At 39.4% G+C, this 20,939-nt stretch overlaps 1 protein-coding gene across 1 annotated transcript in view; it reads left to right on the top strand.

The window, feature by feature from the left end:
- The window catches only part of LOC134357895 (synaptonemal complex protein 2-like), a 58,532-nt gene that overhangs the window by 17,828 nt on the left and 19,765 nt on the right, over nt 1-20,939 (top strand). Inside the window, exon 3 of the mRNA XM_063069651.1 lies at nt 2,320-2,452. Coding sequence (XP_062925721.1) covers nt 2,320-2,452 — 133 coding nt within the window. The remainder of the gene's footprint in view (nt 1-2,319; nt 2,453-20,939) is intronic.

Genomic DNA, 20,939 nt, shown 5'->3' with positions numbered 1-20,939 from the left:
GCATCACTCTGGCCAGACAAGGAGAGTAATTGTTTGTCGCGCTCAGACTCAGACAGTTTAAAACTCTGTAATAGATGATTTTTTGGAATGACATACTTATCACATACAGGCTGGTCTTTCAGTAGACTCAACATTCTGACTACAGTGAACTGCTTAACGGTGCGAGGACGTAGTAAAATGTGGTATTTTCTGTGGTGATTTCTCACAGAGTGAACTAGGCTTCCACCTGTGCAAACTGTGTGGTAGTGTGCTGCTCCCAAAACTCCAGCAGCTTCAAAGCTTTGACATTGGTTGACATATCGTTCAGTAAATCTGGAATTGTCTGAGAGCTTTAGGGTCACCAATGTCAGATGTTGTGAATAAAACATGTTAGAGTTGTTTTATGTGCTTAACAAAAGCTGCAGCTATTTATTTCCATTATGAACAAACCAAAAGCAGACGTGTAATGCTGATGTCATTACCTATCTCTTATGTGAAGACAATACCTCAGTAACTGTCTGTAAATTCTGTAAAACAGTTGATTATAAACAATGGGTCATCTGTCACCCGTAACATTACCCTACAATGCAATTACATGATTGGTGGTACTAGCAATGATTGCTTGGTAATGTTATTGCTAGCCATCCTCTAGTATGAAAAGCAATATTGTTTACCATGGCTCTACTTTTTAGCTTCGAGTCAATTTTTCATGCTCTCACTGAACCCTTTTACCATGGGCTTCGATTTTGCCAGCCTTTTGTGGAGTTGCTTTTTTATGCCTTGTAGAAGATATTTATTATATTCCCTTCACCAACCTTCTATTTGCTTTAAAATAAATTGAATCAATCATGTTTATCAAAAAAAGTCATTAACAAATCAGTTTAATTGCCTCAAATCTCTCCACATTCCTATTAGTTTTTATCCCTAATTATTGTTTCTCAAAAATTCCCCTCCACCATTAAGCTGACCAACATGTCATTGTCAGGCATGTCTTTACATTCCATTGCAAACAAAGGTATGAAATTTGCTAATCTTCAGTCCTCTGGCAACTCTTCTGCATCGAGGGAGTATTTGAAGAGTATAGCAACTTCTCTTAGCAATGTAGGATGTATCTACGTTAGATCCTCTTTCTTCATATTGAAGTTAGTACTTCTCTAATTAAGCATTTCTCCTGTAGTTTGCCTCTTATTATTTATTATTATTTTTTTCAATTATTGCAGTTTTCCAAGTATTCTTCTATTCCATAACTCAGATCCTCTAGTTCTGACAACTTCCAATCTTTTCTGCACTCTTTCCAGTTTAACCACATCTTTCCCATAACAGGGTGACCAAAATGAGCACAGCATTCCAAGTGTGGCTTCACCACTGATTTTTGGACTGCAGCTCCTGTACTCGATGTCCTGAATGATGAAGGTCAACTTACTAAATAGTTTTTCATCACCCTCTCTAACTGTAATGTCACTTTCAATGAACTATGCACTCGTACTCCTAGTACTTCTGTTCCATTACATTCCCTAGTTCCATACTATTCATAATACAAGCCCTATACTGGTTTGATTTTCCCAAATACATGACCTCGCATTTATCTGTATTGAAATCAATTTGCCGCTCCTTGACCCAGTTCTGTAATTGATTGATTCCCCTGCGATCTATGATAACCTTCCTCATTAACAATAACACCTTCTAACTGCATGTCATTCACAGACCTACTGATCAAGCCTTGTGCATTTGCATCCAAATAATTTATATACTGTAAATAATAAATAAAAAGGGTCTCACAGACCCATGAGGCACACCACTAGTCACTGACTTCTATTCTGAGAAACAACCTTCAGGCACCACCTTCTGTTTCATATCTGCAAGCTAATTTTGAATTCACTTATTTCTCCCTGCATTCCATGGGACCTAACCATGTAGACTACCCTTCCACGTCTCTCAGATATTTTTCCAATCAATTTAGCTATTTATATTAGACTCAGAGCCCTGTAACTAAAGTCTGGTTTATCCCTTCCTCCCTCTTAGAATTGCAGTTAAGTGAAATGCAGTAGTATTATTTTCAGATTGAAGGTGGTTTTAATGTCAAAAGCTTGCCCTAGTTACAAATAAGTCCTGGAAATGAGAAGAGGACTCAGCATCAGTCGTCTGGTAACAGCATTCCAGGAAGGTGTTGCATCCAGTCTGGATTTATGTTTGCACAATTTTATGACATTTCACTCTGTTATGAAGATGAATAAATTAGTTGTTTCATAAGACAGTGTATTTTTAAAATCTGTGTCACATATCAATGTGCAAAACCTCCTTGTTTCTTTCAGTTACTGAAACATTTTTTTTCCCTTTTAGGAATTAAATAAAAAGGAAATTAGAAATGCTGGTTTGTTGCTAAGCTGCATTCACAAATATGGGAAGCATATGACCATAGAAGGAGAGGATGGCTTGGCGGCAATGATAAATGAGGGACTTGTGCAGAAGATAAGTAGTAGTTAATTCATATTTCCATTAATTTCAGACACCATTTAATGGCATTGAGTTTGTGCTATTGCAGATGTTTGCTATGTTCAAGATAACAAACAGCATTTAGAAATATATGTGCTGAAAGCCTTTTTAAAGTTTAATTTTTTTAAAATATATCTTTCAGTTGTATAGTTGAGTGATCGAAGATGGTACTGTAAAGGGTGACTTTTTGCAGCAGGCGGTAGAATGCTATTACAGGTTTCCCCTGCCATCTGAAGGTAGAGCATTCCAATGAAACGATTCGTAAACCGAAATGTCGTAAAGTGAAGAAGCAATTACCATTTATTAATATGGGAAAAATTTTTGAGTGTTTCCAGACCCAAAAAATAACCTACCAAATCATGCCAAATAACACATTAAACCTAAAATAACAGTAACATATAGCAAAAGCAGGAATGATATGATAAATATACAACCTATATAAAGTAGAAATACTTTTTGCAATCATTGAAGTACTGTCTAGTGCAGCGAAAATCTCACGCATGCGCTCTCGGCAGAAGCACTCTCTCCAGTAACCTTTAAGCTATGAGGCTGCCAAACCGTACCAAATAATAAATCATACTAAATAACACAAAAATACACAGCCCTTATAAAGTAGAAATACTTTTTGCAATCATTGAAGCACAGTCTAGCGCAGCGAAAATCTCACGCATGTGCTCTCGGCGGAAGCACTCTATCCAGTAACCTTTAAGCTATGAGGCTGCCAAATCATACCAAATAACAAATTATACTAAATAACACAAAAATACACAACCTATGTAAAGTAGAAATAATGTATGTACAGTGTAGTTTCACTTACGGGAATCGGGATGGTGTGTTAGGCTGAGTCATCGGAAATTGGGGTGATGGGAGGTAGAGGAGACTGGGGTGTCATCTCATCGTAGTCTATTTCCAATAGGGCAGCCAGGTCATCTTCTTCTATGTCTGCCTGCCTTGATGTCGAAGGTCGAGGTTCGTTGTCTGCTGCGACTGATGTGCGAGGCTTGAAAAATGACAGTATACTTGACTGCTGAGTCTCGCGCATTTTTAGATCATACAGTTCTTTGTAAGCACTCAAAACATCCGCAAACCTGCCCTAAACCTAGGTGCCCTTTCAAAATTAAAGTCAGACTTTTCTGCAATCACTGCAGCGCTGTCAATTGCAGCGAAAATCTCACGCAGCTGCTTCCCGTTCAGTCCCTGGACGACTTCATTTTCGCTACTGCGTTCAGTTTCGATTGTTATCCTTTCCTGTTGCAATTGCATCAACCCTTCATCTGTCAATTCTTGGTCATGGGATGCCAAAACCTCTTCAACATCGTCTTCGTCAACTACCACAAACCCAGCCTCCTTAGCCAAGCTCACTATTGTCGTATTTATTGTTGATGGTTTGAAGCCTTTAAAATTGTTCACTGCTTTGGGACATAGTTTCCTCCAAACGCCATTTCTCATCGAGACTGTTAGCTTATCGAGAGCATCTCCAATGTTGGCGATTGCCAGTTTTACATTGTAGTCTTTCCAGATCTCTCGCAAAGATGCTTCGGAGTTGCCCTCTCTGTCAATAGCACTTACAATAAAATGCATCACATTTTGCGTATAGTAAGCCTTAATTGTGGCTATTAGGCCTTGGTTGCACGGCTGCGGCGACGATGTCGTATTCGGCGGTAAGAACGCAACACGAATGTTACTGCCATACTCGGTAATGTCAGGCGGATGAGCAGCACAATTATTGACAATCACAGGACAGCTATTATCGAGGTTATTTTCTCTACCCAGTATTTTTCAACAAAAAGACTAATGTATCTGCTTATGTACTCAGAAAAAAGCACTTAGGTGTTCCAACTGCTTGGATGTGAACGGAACACAACGGGAAGTGTTTTTTTATCAACGCCTTGAAGTGCCCTCGGATTTTCTGAATGGTACACTAGTAGAGGCTTAGTGGCATTAATAATAGGCACTAGGGTAAACCTGTCCTTCGATGCCTTGTGTCCCTTAGCCTGCTTTTCTTCTTTCGAAATAAATGTCTTACTCAGCAATTTTTTCCAATAAACTGCAGTTTCGTCACAGTTAAACACTTGCTTATACGAATAACCATCTTCTGTAATTATTTTCTTCAGTTCTGCTGGGAAACCTTTCAGCAGCTTCAGTATCAGCTGAAGCACTCTCTCTAGTGAACGTTGAACTACGAAGCTGCCCTCGCCTCAGAAACCGATCAAACCACCCGTAACTACCTTTAAATTCCACTTTCGCAATACTTTCATCACCATCGGCCAGTGCTTTCTGTTTCAGCTTATTAAAAAGACTGACTGATTTCTCCTTAAGTATAAGATAACTTAAAGGAACACCATGTTTTGTACACCTATCAATCCACTCAAGCAATAGACTTTCCATTTTATCCATTACTGAATGCCGACTAAGAGAGACCACTTCGCTACGAGCAGAACCAACAGTAACATCAGCAGCTTTCAAGATTTTTTCTCTCTGTGTATAAATAGTGCAAATGGTGGATGCAGGCAAGTTCAACGCGCGGACAATGTCCTTACTTCGTTCACCACGATCGAAATATTTAATTATGTCTCGCTTTACGCTAAGTGTAACACCCTTACGAGCTCTTTTAGGCTTTTCTGATAACTTCGAACTCATCTTGCTGATGGATGCACAAAATAAATCGAGATAAAGCACGTGTTTAAGCAATGGCGGCTAGAATGCAGTTCCAGGGGAGAAGCTTGGCTGCTCGAGGCGCGCACTGCTTTTTTTTTTGCACGCTGGCAATTTTTTTCGCATGCCGCCATTTTTCATGCGCTGCTTTTTTCGTAACAGTGAAAAAATCTTCTGTTAGCGAAAACAGGGTACTAATGTAGGTCTTTTGTAACAGTGAGGTTTCGTAAAGCGAACGTTCAAAAAGCGGAGGACACCTGTATACTGTATTTATGTTTTGAATTTAAGAATACAGCTAAAAATACTGCAATAACAAAACAGGCTTTAAGCCATTTAAGGACATCAGCAATTTTGGGATTGCCTGACAGACCGATGGACTTGTTAGTTATGACCTTTCAGAATGCAAGTACAACAGAAAGAGGCTCAAGGAGGGCTGCATTATGCTGGAAAATGTGGATGCCAGGGAGGCCTTCAGCAAGACAGGCATAGGGGCATGAGACCCATCCACCTCATCCCTACTATTCTTATGGCCAGCGTACAATCGCACAAGAATAAGAGAGAAGACCAAAAGGCAAGACTGCTGTGTATTCTGTTTCGCACAGACATAGACTCGCTCGCTAACCAGACCACCAACCACCAACTATATGGTCCAGATGGCAATATCAAGAAAAAGATGCTATCATGTCATCATCGCTTCCATTTCATGATTGATTTATTATGTTTGCATTTCACCACATGAAAGTAAATTTGACTTGACTTGGTAATAGCTGGAGAAAGTCAGTGAATTATGCGGCATCTGAGGAAGCAAAGGGATAATTAACCCTGCATCAGGACTGAGAGTGTATAGGTGTGATGGTCAGAGGATGAAAGTGAAAGGAAGGGGTGAGACAGGAGCTGGCAAGTGATTGATCAATCCAAGTGGGGAGCAATTGATAGTTAAATGAATCCAGATGGAGCAGGGAGGAATGGAAGTAGTACAGAAGCTTGGAGTTGATTGTGGAGACAAAGAGCTCCAGATTATGGAATCTGACAAGAAGGGAAGGTAGTGAATAGAATCACATAAAGAAGGAATGTTGGGCAAACTGGGAATAGTGGGGTCACTTAAATCAGCTTCATGTAATATAACTCACGTGAACTAGCTTAATTATTTAATAACTTAAGTCTATTTATCCTTCCTCCTGCAATTGAGGCCTGCTCTTGTTGTGGTGGCCTGTACAGTTTTGTTGTGTGAAGGTTGACATATCTATTTATCATTGTATGTTATGATGATTGGATATGTTATTTGCATTTCAGAGATGAGTTTGTGCTATGAATCAATTATGTAAGAATAAATTATGCCTATGATTGAACTTTGGGATGAATAGTTCTATTCGTACTCTTAAGAGCTTTCTTGATCAGACTTGCTGTCTTGCTATTTCAGAGATATCAGGCCCATATGTCTCTTTTTTTCTTGTTAAATGTATACAATTTACATTGCACCCTCTCATTATTTCTTTGTGCAATGCCACATTTCATACTTCTGACATTTTTATCACCATTCTTTTTACCATCCCTCTGAATTGGCCTTTCTCCAATTTAGAATCTCAATCCAAAGACCAAACCTATCCTTTATCATATTTACTTTGAAACTAATGGCATTATAATCAAAATATGCAAAGTGTTCCCCTACACAAACTTCTGTCACCTGCCCTATCTCATTCCCCAATAGTAGATCAAGTATCGCACACTCTCTCATTGGGACTTGTATGTACTAATTGAAGAAACTTTCCTGAACACATTCGACAAGCTATCCCATCTAATTTTTTACAGTATAGTATGGGGGTCCCAGTCAATGTGGAAAGTTAAAAATCACCTCCCATAACAAATTTAAGCTTCTTGCAACAGTCTGCAGACTCTACAAATTTGTTCCTCAAACTCCCATGGACTGTAGGGATTTATCTCTGGGTTTATCTATCTTTGGCTTTGAAATAGTCAAAGGCTGCTTTCAGCGCTATTTGAGAAGGAAAATTCCAGTCTCAATCTTCAAAGAGAAAAAATCTTTTTCTGTCTTAAATAGATGACAGCTTTTTAAATTGTATGTCAGGGAAAATATTGTACCTGATACTGACAACTTGGGAACTTCAGTTAGCTAATAGTGAAGTAGTGTAGCATGGCTATCTGCTCCCTTGCCAATGTAGACTATCCACACTCTAGGAAGGGGTAGTGTGTATGTTACACAACTCCTTAGGCCCACTCTTTCATTCACTCAAAATCTGTCACACTCAAGTGCGCCAGGAGATTGGTCTTTCATTGCCTGATTTGTGATGTACTGCAAACTAATGGCATATAGGTCAATCTCTGCCATCTATAAATATCAGGCATCTAAGACATTAAGAGTATTTTTGATCCCTCAACTTTATAATTGGATCATTGAGGCAATGGCATGGGGATGAAGCTGTAAGGAAGATAAAATATCTGTTCTCTACTCTGCAAATTTTAGCTTCAGACATTCTTCATTGGATTACTATAGCTCTTCAGATTTTGGACAGATTTTGAAGAATGTAGCTCTTCAGATTTTGGACAACAGCATATATGGGGAAAGCTCTCACCTTTGTGCACGTGAGGCATCTGACAAATCTTCCTTGCATTTGAACCGTCTTTCTTGCTCCTTATTGTGCTAGACAGGCATTGGAGCATGTCTGAGGTACTTCACAAGAGGCATTGTCTCAAAAAAAAAGCTTCTTGCTTCATCAAGAGGTTAAGTTAAAATTTCCCTCTTCTCCTTGTAAGCCAATGTATTGAATTTTAACTAACTCCCCAACAGGTGAGTGCTTGATTAGCAACTTAACTGGAAAGCTTGTTCTCTAAAAGGGACACTCAAAACAGGTTTTGGTGATTTACAAGCAGCGTCCATGGAATAGTCAACAAACAGTTTTGCTTCATTTTCAGGACATGTGCGCTAAAACATTGGTTTTCAATGGTCATGTCCTTTAAAATAGTATGAACAGTTTGAATTTGCAGTGCCTGAAATGCATATGATGATTACAGACAGTACAACACAATAAATCTCAGTCCATGAATGGAAGGAGCTTGATTCCGGTTATAGTAATGTTTGAAGGCATTCTTTTTGCAAAAAAATGTTGAAAGTTTGCTGTAAATGATCATTAAAGTGTCAAAGCAGAGCAATAAATAGAATGGCATATTTTAAATGGAAATAATGTTTGTGTTCTTAATTTTCTTTACATGATTCCATGGTTTGAAAAGGCCAAAAAGATTTGGGCAAATGGTGAAGGAGGAAAGAATAAAGCATTAACAAACTTTGCTGAAGACTTTTTTGACACCTTAATGGTAAGAGCTGTTCTTCGAGGCTATTCAGTACTGGCACAGCTGCTCTACCTCATCTGTCAAGTAATTAATCTCTGTAGTTGACTGGGAGAAGTCAATGAGCAATGTAGAATCATTGTGATGATTTTGCTTTAAAACCACTTAATCAAGTGTATCTCTTCAAAATATGCATTGGACCAAATTAGCTATTTTGATAAAATAAGTGTTGTATCGGCAAGGAGCAATTTACTGTTGGTAGAGAACTTAAGTTGTTACAGTCACATCAGTCGTAAAATGTTTAAACGTAATGCTCGATCAGTCTGAATATTTATAACATAATATCGAGATGAATGATTGTAGATCAGTGGCGCAGGAGTTCAGCAATATATGCAAGGCAGATATTATGGCTTCTTCTAGACAGACCATTTAAAAGATCCAGTCATAGGTCGTTCAGGTGTTTGTGTTTATGTTCTGAAGTTTCAGATGACTATTAAGAAAAGATTATCAGACCAAGTATCAGTATTAACATCTGAGATTATCGTATTCATTTTAGCCTTGGAATAGGTAAAGAAGCACACCCTGATTATGTACTTCTGTGCTCTGATTTGTTCTCAGTTTTGAGATCTACATATTTCAAATTGTAGGCCAGACACTCTTCTTGATGTTAGACAACATCTGTTGAGGCTGCAGGGTCCGGGCTTGTGTCTACATTTCTTATGGGTCTCTGCTCATGTTGGGTTTGAAGGAAAGGAATGGCAAACATTCTAGCCAAGGAATTGCTTAAAATTAAGGATACAAAGGTTGCAGTGCCTTTGCATAAAGGAGAGGTGAAAGCCATGATTAAAACATCTATTTGATCACTGTAGTAACAATGTTGGGATAAAGAAAAGAAAGGATGGTATTTACATAAAATTCAGAGGGTGGTTGGAACTTAACTGAGAGATGAGTATGAAAGGAGCGAATAAGTTATATTTACATCTTTACGTATTGGTCATGCTAGGTTAAATAATTCAGTGTTTGAATTAATATGCATGTTATGGGCATTTTCAGGGTGTGCACTTGATGTATTGTTCCTATGAGGTGCAAAGAAACCATCTGATTGCTAATCTATGTTCCGTGCCTATTCTGGTATCTGTCCCCCACTTTTCCTTTGCTACATCGACGACTGCATTGGCGCTGCTTCCTGCACGCATGCAGAAGTCGTTGACTTTATTAACTTTGCCTCCAACTTTCACCCTGCCCTCAAGTTTATCTGGTCCATTTCTGACACCTCCCTCCCCTTTCTAGATCTATCTGTCTCTGTCTCTGGAGACAGCTTATCCACTGATGTCTACTATAAGCCTACTGACTCTCACAGCTATCTGGACTGTTCCTCTTCTCACCCTGTCTCTTGCAAAATCCCCATCCCCTTCTCGCAATTCCTCCGTCTCCGCCGCATCTGCTCTCAGGATAAGGCTTTTCATTCTAGGACGAGGGAGATGTCTTCCTTTTTTTTAAAGAAAGGGGCTTCCCTTCCTCCACTATCAACTCTGCTCTTAAACGCATCTCATGTACATTTCATGTACATCTGCTCTCACTCCATCCTCCCGCCACCCCACTAGGAATAAGGTTCCCCTGGTCCTCACCTACCACCCCACCAGCCTCCGGGTCCAACATATTATTCTCCGTAACTTCCGCCACCTCCAACGGGATCCCACCACTAAGCACATCTTTCCCTCGCCCCCCTTCTCTCTGCATTCTGCAGGGATCGCTCCCTACGTAACTCCCTTGTCCATTCGTCCCCCCCATCCCTCCCCACTGATCTCCCTCCTGGCACTTATCCGTGTAAGCGGAACAAGTGCTACACATGCCCTTACACTTCCTCCCTTACCACCATTCAGGGCCCCAAACAGTCCTTCCAGGTGATGCAACACTTCACCTGTGAGTCGACTGGGGTGATATACTGCGTCCGGTGCTCCCGATGTGGCCTTTTATATATTGGCGAGACCCGACACAGACTGGGAGACCGCTTTGCTGAACATCTACGCTCTGTCTGCCAGAGAAAGCAGGATCTCCTGGTGGCCACACATTTTAATTCCACATCCCATTCCTATTCTGACATGTCTATCCACGGCCTCCTCTACTGTAAAGGTGAAGCCACACTCAGGTTGGAGGAACAACACCTTATATTCCGTCTGGGTAGCCTCCAACCTGATGGCATGAACATCGACTTCTCTAACTTCCGCTAAGGCCCCACCTCCCCCTCGTACCCCATCTGTTACTTATTTTTATGCACACATTCTTTCTCTCACTCTCCTTTTTCTCCCTCTGTCCCTCTGAATATACCTCTTGCCCATCCTCTGGGTCCCCCCCCCCCACTCCTTGTCTTTCTTTCCGGACCTCCTGTCCCATGATCCTCTCGTATCCCCTTTTGCCTATCACCTGTCCAGCTCTTGGCTCTATCCCTCCCCCTCCTGTCTTCTCCTATCATTTTGGATCTCCCCCTCCCCCTCCAACTTTCAAATCCCTTACTCACTCTTCCTTCATTTAGTCCTGACGAAGGGTCTCGGCCTGAAACGTCGACTGCACCTCTTCCTGCAGATGCTGCCTGGCCTGCTGCGTTCACCAGCAACTTTGATGTGTGTTATCTGATTGCTAAATTGATATCTTAGGGACAGATACAATTTAGCATGGAAAGTTTGGCAGGATAATGGTGCTATCGTAATATATACAAGTGTGTATTTAACTTTCTGAAAAGCATTAGACTTTTTGATATTATTTGAGTATATTTTTGGTGGTGTGGGGGATGAATTTAGTAGGTATATTTCCTGTCCCTTGCTCCACACTCCAATTCAGTAGTAATACACTTTATGTTGGTCTGTCAACCACCATTAAACTTACAAGAAAAAGATATTCAGAACAAGACACTTATTTATGCATGAATGGACACTCAAGTTTGCTTGGGTTGCAATTACAGAGGTGATTGCAGGGTCTCCAAGACTGAGGACTAAAACTCCATTGGCGCGTGGCCAAGTGGTTAAGGCATTGGACTAGTGATCTGAAGGTCACGAGTTCAAGCCTCAGCTGAGGCAACGTGTTGTGTCCTTGAGCAAGGCACTTAACCACACATTGCTCCTGCACGTTTATAGCCCAGCGGCGGCGGTTGGTCCAGATTGGACAAGACAAGACATTGTATTTGATGATTAGAACAGGTGAACTTGTACCCCAATGACAATAGAAGAAACATACGGTAGGTAGTGGAAAGGAAGAATCTTAACATGACGTGTAATTTACAGGATTGCAGTTTGCAGAACAACAAGGGAAAGAACAGTAGCTTTAATTGAAATTCCCTTTGATGGTAATTAATTTTGTTGGGTAGACTTTATGTTAGGAAATTAAAGGAACATATAATAAGAATAATACATTAATTAAGGGGGACTTTAATCTTCATACCGACTGAAGGATGGGTTTCTGGAACAGATTTGAACCTCTTGTGTAAAAATAGTGTGAGAAATCAATTTTAAATGTAAATAGTAAAGGACAATTTGGTAAAAATTTGTAATGTACTGTAATTAAGATTGAAATGCTATCTTGCAAAACAAGATAATTCAATTAAAATAAATTGAGAAGATTGAGCTAATTAAAGTAGATTAAGCAAAACATAGTATCATTTAAAAAAGTAATTCTAATTTCTCAAGGAATATAATTCATTGGCTGATTTAAAAATGGAAGATTTTCAGTACTTAACTAGAAAACAAGAATAATGTAAGATTATAAGAAACTTACAATTATCTGTAAAAAGAGTAATTGGCTTGAAGATAAAAATGTAGAATATTGAAATAAAACTATTTTGAGTGTAAAGAACAAGAAATGGGTTTGAAGATCTCAAAGTAGGTCATAAGAATGAGAGTGGGTAATTGAATATGGGCTTTTTGGAAAATTTAATAGGGATTCGGGAACTGGCAGAGTGCTAAACAAGCAATTTGTATTTTTTTCATTAGAGAACACAAAATGTATGCAAGAAATGAGAGTAAAATCACTTGTCATTAATAGCAAAGAAAGCCATGAGATTTGGTAATGAGAAGCCATAAATTCTTTGCGCCTAAACAAGAGAATATCTGCAGATGCTGTAAATCTAAGCAACACATACAAAATGCAGGAAGAACTCAACAGGACAGGCAGCATCTATCAGGACAAGAGTATAGTTGACGTTTCAGGCCAAGACCCTTCAGCAGGACTGGAGAGAAAAAAAAAGAGGAGCAGAGTTAAAATGTGGAGGGAGGGGAGGGAGAAACAAGGTGATAGGTAAAACCAGGAGGGGGAGGGGTGAAGTAAAGAGCTGGGAAGTTGATTGGTGAAAGAGATACAGGGTTGGAGAAGGGGGATTCTGATAGGAGAGGACAGAAGGCCATGGGAGAAAGAAAAGGGGGGAGGAGCACCAGAGGCAGGTGATAGGCAGGCAAGGAGATAAGGTGAAGGGGGGGAAAAGGGGATGGGGAGTGGTGAAGTGGGGCATTACTGGAAGTTCGAGAAATTGAAACTCATTCCATCAGGTTGGAGGCTACCCAGATAGAATACAAGGCGTTGTTCCTCCAACCTGAGTGTGGCCTCATCTGGACAGTAGAGACAGCCATGGATAGACATGTCGGAACGGGAATAGGAAGTGCCTACTACCTAGGGTTTAAAATGAGATGGTTGCAGAAAAGTGGATGTATTTTTTGTAATCTTCATTTAAGGATTACTCTACTTTTCTGTAAGATGCATTATAGTGTAGTCTTACTTTATTGTCATTATATTCCAACCACCACATTCACACTCACTCACTTTGTCCATATCCCCTTGAAACCTCTTTAACTGATCTAGATATGATCCAAACAAGTTTAGTATTATTAGCAATCTTGCAAATGTTTCATCCCTCAGAAATTGTTAATCTAGATTATGAGTAACTTTCCTGAGATAACCCACTAGTCTAGATTTGCTAACCTGAGAAGGCTCCATTTATGACCATTGTTTGCTTTTTGTCCAATAACCTTTTACCAAATGCTGTCAGTATATTACCCCCAATTTCACTAACTTTAATCCTGTTGGATAATCCCCTTTCTAGGACCTTATTGAAAGCCTACTGGCAGTCCAGTATATCATATCCACTGACCTCTCTATACATTCAGAGTCCAATTCTTATAGGGCTCCAGAAGTTTAGCTGAACTTGATTTTCCTTCATAAATCCATAGTGTCTCTGCTTAATTGTATTATTCATTTCAAGGTTCTCTTTTTTCAACCTTTAATTTTTCCTACCAATGGCCAGTCTTCAGAGGGATTAATAGTGGAAAGGGTAAGCAGTTGCAAGCTCCTGGTTGTCAACATCTCTGAAAATCTATCCTAGGCCCAACACAAGCAACTACAAAGAAGGCGCAGCAGCTATATTTCATCAGGAGTTTGAGGAGACTTGGTATGATAGCAAAACTCTCAAATTTCTGCAGATGTTACCGTGGAGAGCATTTTAACTGCTTGCATCACCATCCAGTATGGAGGAGCAACTGCACAAGATTGGAAAAGCTGCAGAAAGTTGCAAATTCAGTCAGATCAATCATGGGCACTAGCCTCCCCAGCATCGAGAACATCTGCAAATGAAGATGCCTCAAAAAGGTGGCATCCATCATTAAGGGCCTCCATCACCCAGGATATGTCCTCTTCATTGCTATCATCAAGGAGGTACAGGAGCCTGAAGACACACACTCAATGCTTTAGGATCAGCTTCTTCCCTGCTGCCATCAGATTTCTGAATGGACAATGAACTCATGTACACTACCTGGATTTTTTGCTCTCTTTTTGCAATAATTATTTAATTTAATTTAAAAAATATATTTCTTAATGTGATTTATTGAATTTTATTATGTATTGCAGTAAATAGTGTCACAAAACAACAAATTTCACAACATACGCCAGTGATATTATTCTGACATTAGAGTAATGAATGAGTAGTTCCTTTCTTCCCTCCCTCCAAGTTTAAAAAAAAACAAACACTGGAAAATATAAAGTCTTCGCAGTGACCCTGACTTTACCCTATCAAAGACTTCACTTAAGACCATAAGACAATGGAGCAGAAGTCGGCCATTCGGCCCATCGAGCCTGCTCTGCCATTTTATCATGAGCTGATCCATTCTCCTATTTAGTCCCACTCCCCCGCCTTCTCACCATAACCTTTGATGCCCTGGCTACTCAGATACCTATCAATCTCTGCCTTAAATGCACCCAATGACGTAGTCTCCACTGCTCTCCGTGGCAACAAATTCCATAGATTCACCACCCTCTGGCTAAAAAAATTTCTCTGCATCTCTGTTCTGAATGGGCACCCTTCAATCCATAAGTCATGCCCTCTCATACTAGACTCCCCCACCATGGAAAACAATTTTGCCACATCCACTCTGTCCATGCCTTTCAATATTTGAAATGTTTCTATGAGGTCCCCTCTCATTCTTCTAAACTCCAAGGAATACAGTTCAAGAGCGGACAAACGTTCCTCGTATGTTAACCCTCTCATTCCTGGAATCATTCTGGTGCATCTTCTCAGAACCCTCTCCAACGTCAGCACATCCTTTCTTAAATAAGGAGACCAAAACTGCCCACAGTACTCCAAGTGAGGTCTTACCAGTGCCTTATAGAGCCTCAACATCACATCCTTGCTCCTATACTCTATTCCTCTAGAAATGAATGCCAACATTGCATTCGCCTTGTTCATCACCGACTCAGCCTGGAGGTTAACCTTCAGGGTATCCTGCATGAGGACTCCCAAGTCCCATTGCATCTCAGAACTTTGAATTCTCTCCCCATTTAAATAATAGTCTGCCCGTATATTTCTTCTGCCAAAGTGCATAACCATACACTTTCCAACATTGTATTTCATTTGCCACTTCTTTGCCCATTCTCCCAATCTATCCAAGTCTCTCTGCAGATTCTCAGTTTCCTCAGCACGACCAGCCCCTCCACCTATCTTTGTATCATCAGCAAACTTAGCCACAAAGCCATCTATTCCATAATCCAAATCATTGATGTACAACGTAAAAAGAAGTGGCCCCAACACGAACTCCTGTGGAACATCACTGGTAACCGGCAGCCAACCAGAATAGGATCCCTTTATTTCCACTCTTTTGTTTCCTGCCAATCAGCCAACGCTCTAACCACGCATGTAACTTTTCTGTAATTCCATGGACTCTTGTTAAGCAGCCTCATGTGTGGCACCTTGTCAAAGGCCTTCTGAAAATCCAAATATACAACATCCGCTGCATCTCCCTTGTAATTTCCTCAAAACAATTGCAATAGGTTTGTCAGGCAGGATTTTCCTTTAAGGAAACTATGCTGAGTTCTGTCTATCTTGTCATATGCCTCCAGGTACTCCATAACCTCATCCTTGACAATCGACTCCAACAACTTCCCAACCACCGATGTCAAGCTAACAGGTCTTAACAGCTTAATAAAGCATCTTTTGTTTCCTTCCTAGTTCTTAGAAAGGGTCCGTGACCTGAAATATTAGCTGTGTTTTCCCACATGTCCATCAGCTTTCATTTGTCCTCTACCAGAAGAGAGATGAAAAGTATTTAATTCTTTAGTTCCTTTAGTTGATAGTAAATAGAGGAGGTGCTTCCTCAAGAAGGTAACATCCACCATTGAAGATCTTCACCATCTGGGCTGTGCCATCTTCTTGTAGCTACCATTGGGCAGGATGTATAGAAGCCTGAAGTCACAGCACCAGGTTCAAGAATAGCTATTTCCTATCAACCATTTGGTTCTTGAACCAACCTGCACAATCCTAATCACTACTGTTTAGCAAGATTATGATGACTTGATCACTTTGCACCTAAATAGACTTTTGTTCTAATTGTATTCTTGTAAAAAGAATACATGTATAGCTTATGATTTTCTTGTGAATGCTGCTGATATGACACTATGTGCCAGTGATGCTACTGCAAGTTTTTTTCATTGCACCTGAGCATATATGGACTTACGACAATAAATTTGACTTTGATTTTTTTTACACATTCTCCTGGCTCCATAGGTGCTCATTTGCTGTCACTAATTATTTCCTTTTTGTTTACCTATAAAGGTGCAAGGATTTTATAGGTACATAAAAAGGAAAAGATTAGTGAAAAGAAGTTTTTAAAAAAAAAAATGTTTTGTCTGTACACACCTATACTCTACTATGGCTTTTTTGACTTGTACATCCTTCACTGACTATAAAATGCTTCCATTCCTCAAGGCTCTCTCGTGATGGCAATCTTATGGACCTTTATTTAGTTTCTCTGTCTGGCCTTAAGATGATTTCTTTTTGGATTTTTGTGTTTAAGGAAAATGCACGCACTTGCAATCTATAGCTTGTGCACTGTTTCTAGTGTCATAACTTTCAGTATATTCTCCCAATTAATCACAGCAAACTTATCATAAGTCTATGGTTTCCTTTGTTCAGATTTAAGACCCTAATTTTGCCTCAAACTATAACACCTTTAACCTCAGTGTAAAATTCTGTTGTACTATAGCCACTCTTTTCTAAAATCATGTTGACATACAATATTATCAACCATACAAAGAGAGATTCAAAATACTCTTTTACCACATTGATTTCTTTACATGTTGATCTAGAAAAGTCTCTTAAATATACTGCAGCAATTTTACTTAACTTAATCTACAAGTCAAGGTCTCCCATAATTACTGTTTTACCTCTACTACATGCATCTCTAATCTCCCAATTTATGCTGCGCTTAACTATTACAACTACTATTAAATATTACAACTACTATTTGGTGACCAATTAAATACTTTCCCTGTGTTGTGTTTCTGCTCTTTGCTATTTCTTAATTGATTTGAATTCTACAGTTCTTTGAATTGATCAGTTCTAATTGATCTGCCAAAATTATTTCCCAATATTGCACTGATATCCCTTTAATATAAATGCTACACTACGCCTTTTTCTTTTTGCCTTTCCTACCTAGATTTTAAAATTTATTTTTTATTTAGGAATACAGCGTGGTAACAGGCCTTTCTGGCCCAACAAGCCTATGCTGTCGAATTACATTCTAAACTGTACGTCTTTGGGATGTGGGAGGAAAGCAGAGCACCTAGAGGAAACCCACGAAATTCCAGGAAGAACTTACAAACTCCTTATAGACAGCGGTGGGAATTGAACCCAGGACACTGGCACTATAAAGCGTTACAGTAACCACTGCACTACCATGCCAGTATATGTTGAATATCCTGTAATGTTCAGATCCTTGATCCTTGTATCAGAGACAACGTGCCATTTGGGAATTACACCCATACTGCAAAAAAAAAATGCCAGCATTCTTCTATTATTAATTCCCTTTTACAATTGCCTCCTTGGCCTTCCTTCTCTTGAATAGTGGTACAGCTGTGGCTGCACTCTTCAGGTTTTCTCTTCCATCATCAATATTTGGAACCAAACACTAGTTAAGGAAAGATGTCCTCAGGGTCTCCTGAGTACCTGGCTGTTCTGTTTTGAGGTCATTATCTAGTTCCATCTTTCCTGTACTATTTGAGCTCCAAAGTGTGCCATTCATAAACCACTCAGCTTGCAGACCTATTGCCATGGATAGACATAGCAGAATGGGAATAGGACGTAGAATTAAAATGTGTGGCCACTGGGATAGACTACGTCTATCCGTGGCCTCCTCTACTGTCAAGATGAAGCCATGCTCAGGTTGGAGGAACAACACCTTATATTCCATCTGGGTAGCCTCCAACCTGATGGCATGAACATGAATTCTCTAACTTCTGTTAATGCCTCTCCTCCCGATCCTGTATTATGTATTTATTTATTTATTTATTTATGTGTTCATTCATTTATTCATTTTTTTCCTCTCTGTCCTTCTCACAATAACTCCTTGCCTGCTCTCCATCTTTCTCTGGTGCTCCCCTCCCCCTTTCTTTCTCCCTAGGCCTCCTGTCCCATGATTCTCTCCCTTCTTCAGCCTTGTATCCCTTTTGCTAATCAACTTTCCAGCTGTTAGCTTCATCCCTCCCCCTCCTGTCTTCTCCTATCATTTCGGATCTCCTCCTCCCCCTCTCAAATCTCTTACTATCTTTTCTTTCAGTTAGTCCTGACGAAGGGTCTCGGCCCGAAATGTTGACTGTACTACTTCCTATAGATGCTGCCTGGCCTGCTGTGTTCCACTAGCATTTTGTGTGTGTTGCTTGAATTTCCAGCATTTCCTCGTGTTTGCGTCTTATCAAAGATGTTACCTTTGTCCTGTTCATCCCCTCTCTGGCCTCCTTGTAAAATGATAATAGCTTGTTTTCTTTCCTTCCTGTTCTTATGAAGGGTCTTTGGTTTGAAATAATTCAGCTTTGTTTTCTACAGTTGCTTCATGACTTGCTGCAAAATTAACCCACTTCGAGGCAGAGATAAATTTTGCACCCTTAAAATTTGCAATTAGCGAAATACAAGATACTCTTGTACTTGGTAGTCTTATATGCAAGTAGAACTTGATGTTAGATATTGCATCAGTTGTTGATTGTGCAATGTTCAGCTCAATTTACAATTCATGGACAATGAATAACTTTGTGCTTGTATACAAAGATCCCAGACAATAATTGCAATACTTAATAACGTAAATTATGGTTCTGAGTAAGATGTGGAGATGCTTCAAGGGGATGTAGAATGGATGGACATCTGGCAGATAGAATATAATGCAGAGAAGTGTCCATTCTGATCCCTGATACATTTTCAAAGTGTTCCACCTTTTTTAAAAACAAACTGGAAAAACAGAATATTTTCTGGAGATCCATAAATCAGAAAAAAACATACAGAAAATGCTGGAGGAACTCAGGTTAAGCAGCACCTAATGAGAGGAGTAAAGAGAAGATGTTTCAGGCCGATACCCTTCATCAGGACCCATAAATCAGAAAGCTTAGGTGTTCTTAGGGATTTGTGTGCAAGTACACACAAATTGTTAAAAGTTTTCATAGTTGCATCAAGCAATTTAGAATGCATTTGTTGCTTTTGTATTGCAAGATGATTTTGTGTAAGTGTAAAAAATATTTTTCTTGAAGTATGCAGTTTCCTGCCAAGACTCCGCCTGAAATATTATGTATGGATCTGGTCTCCATAATCAAATACAATATCTTTGCAATATTGTAAGTGTAACATAGATTAAACAGATTGATTCTTGACATATGAAGGATTGTTTTGTGAGGAGAAATTAAGCAGATTGGGCTTATGCTATCTTCAGTTTGGAAGGATGAGAGGTGATACAGTTGAAACATAAAAGACAAAGATACAGGGATGCGAAATATCAGGTTCTACATTGAGGTGAAACATCAGTCATGGGATTATTGTATGCAAAACATGCATAAGTGATCAGGTTGGATATTCCTGATTCTGTTATGTTCATATGGACATGCCTGAAATTCAATAGCATTGCATGTTATTAACATCAGTAGGGTTGCCATTGACTAGAAAACATAACAAGATTGAAGTTACATTATGGATATGGATACTGATCATTATTCCCTTTCCTTTTTAGGCTATTTTCAACTACAATAAAAAAGGTATGAACATGAAACATTTGGGGGTGTGACGAGAGTAAAGAGGTTTCAGATTCATTTAGCCATGTTGAATAAATTAGAGGATAATGTAGCATGCAGCTAATTGTGAAATGGTCTCTTTTGGTAGAAAAACAAAGGCAAATTATTATTTAAATGCTGATAGATTGGGAAATGTTGAAGAAATGAATTTGGGTGGCCTTGTACACATGTTACTGACTGCGTACATGCAGATGTGGGAAGCAGTTACAAAGTCATGGTATGTTAACCTTTGTTGCAAGAAGATTTGAACATTTGAACAAGAACAACTTGCTACAGTTATATGAGATTGTGATGAGACAACACATGGAGTATTGTGTACAATTTTGGTCTTCCTACATTAAAAAAAGAAAATATCTGACATCTGAAGGAATGCAACAAAAGTTCACCAACTAATTCCTGGTAGAGCTGTAGCATGAAGAGGTTGGACCAACCTCCCTTGTATTCACCAGAACTTGGAATAATAAGAGATTATATTATTGAAATGGACCAAAATGTATCAGGGTAGACAAAGTAGATGTGCGTAGTTTGTTTCACTTGCTCAGGTGTGTAGAAAGAGGTGTATGTTCGTGAGATATGGACCAAGACATTTAGGACTGAAGTAACTGGAAACTTCTTGCCATTGAAGATCATAAAACTGTGCAGTTGTCTATCTCTGAATGCACGGAGATTGAATGTATTTGAGGAGTTTTCTAGCCAAAAGCAGCATAAGAGAATAAAGGGAGAGAACAGGAGTTTGGTATTGAGAAAGGCAATTAGTCCTTATTGTATTAAATAGCAGTCTCAAAGGATCACATTTGATATTTTCTATATCTTGTCATGGGGGATGTGTTTGGAAACAGTCATTGAATATTTTAAGGTCGATATAATTAACATTAAATGCAGAATGAGAAGTTGAATAATTATCATAAGTAAAATTATAGTTATATATTCTCACA

This window comes from Mobula hypostoma, chromosome 2 (assembly GCF_963921235.1).
Source record: "Mobula hypostoma chromosome 2, sMobHyp1.1, whole genome shotgun sequence".
Classification (NCBI taxonomy): domain Eukaryota; kingdom Metazoa; phylum Chordata; class Chondrichthyes; order Myliobatiformes; family Myliobatidae; genus Mobula; species Mobula hypostoma.
The sequence above is the reverse complement of the archived record's forward strand: the minus strand, read 5'-3'. Positions and strand labels throughout refer to the sequence as shown.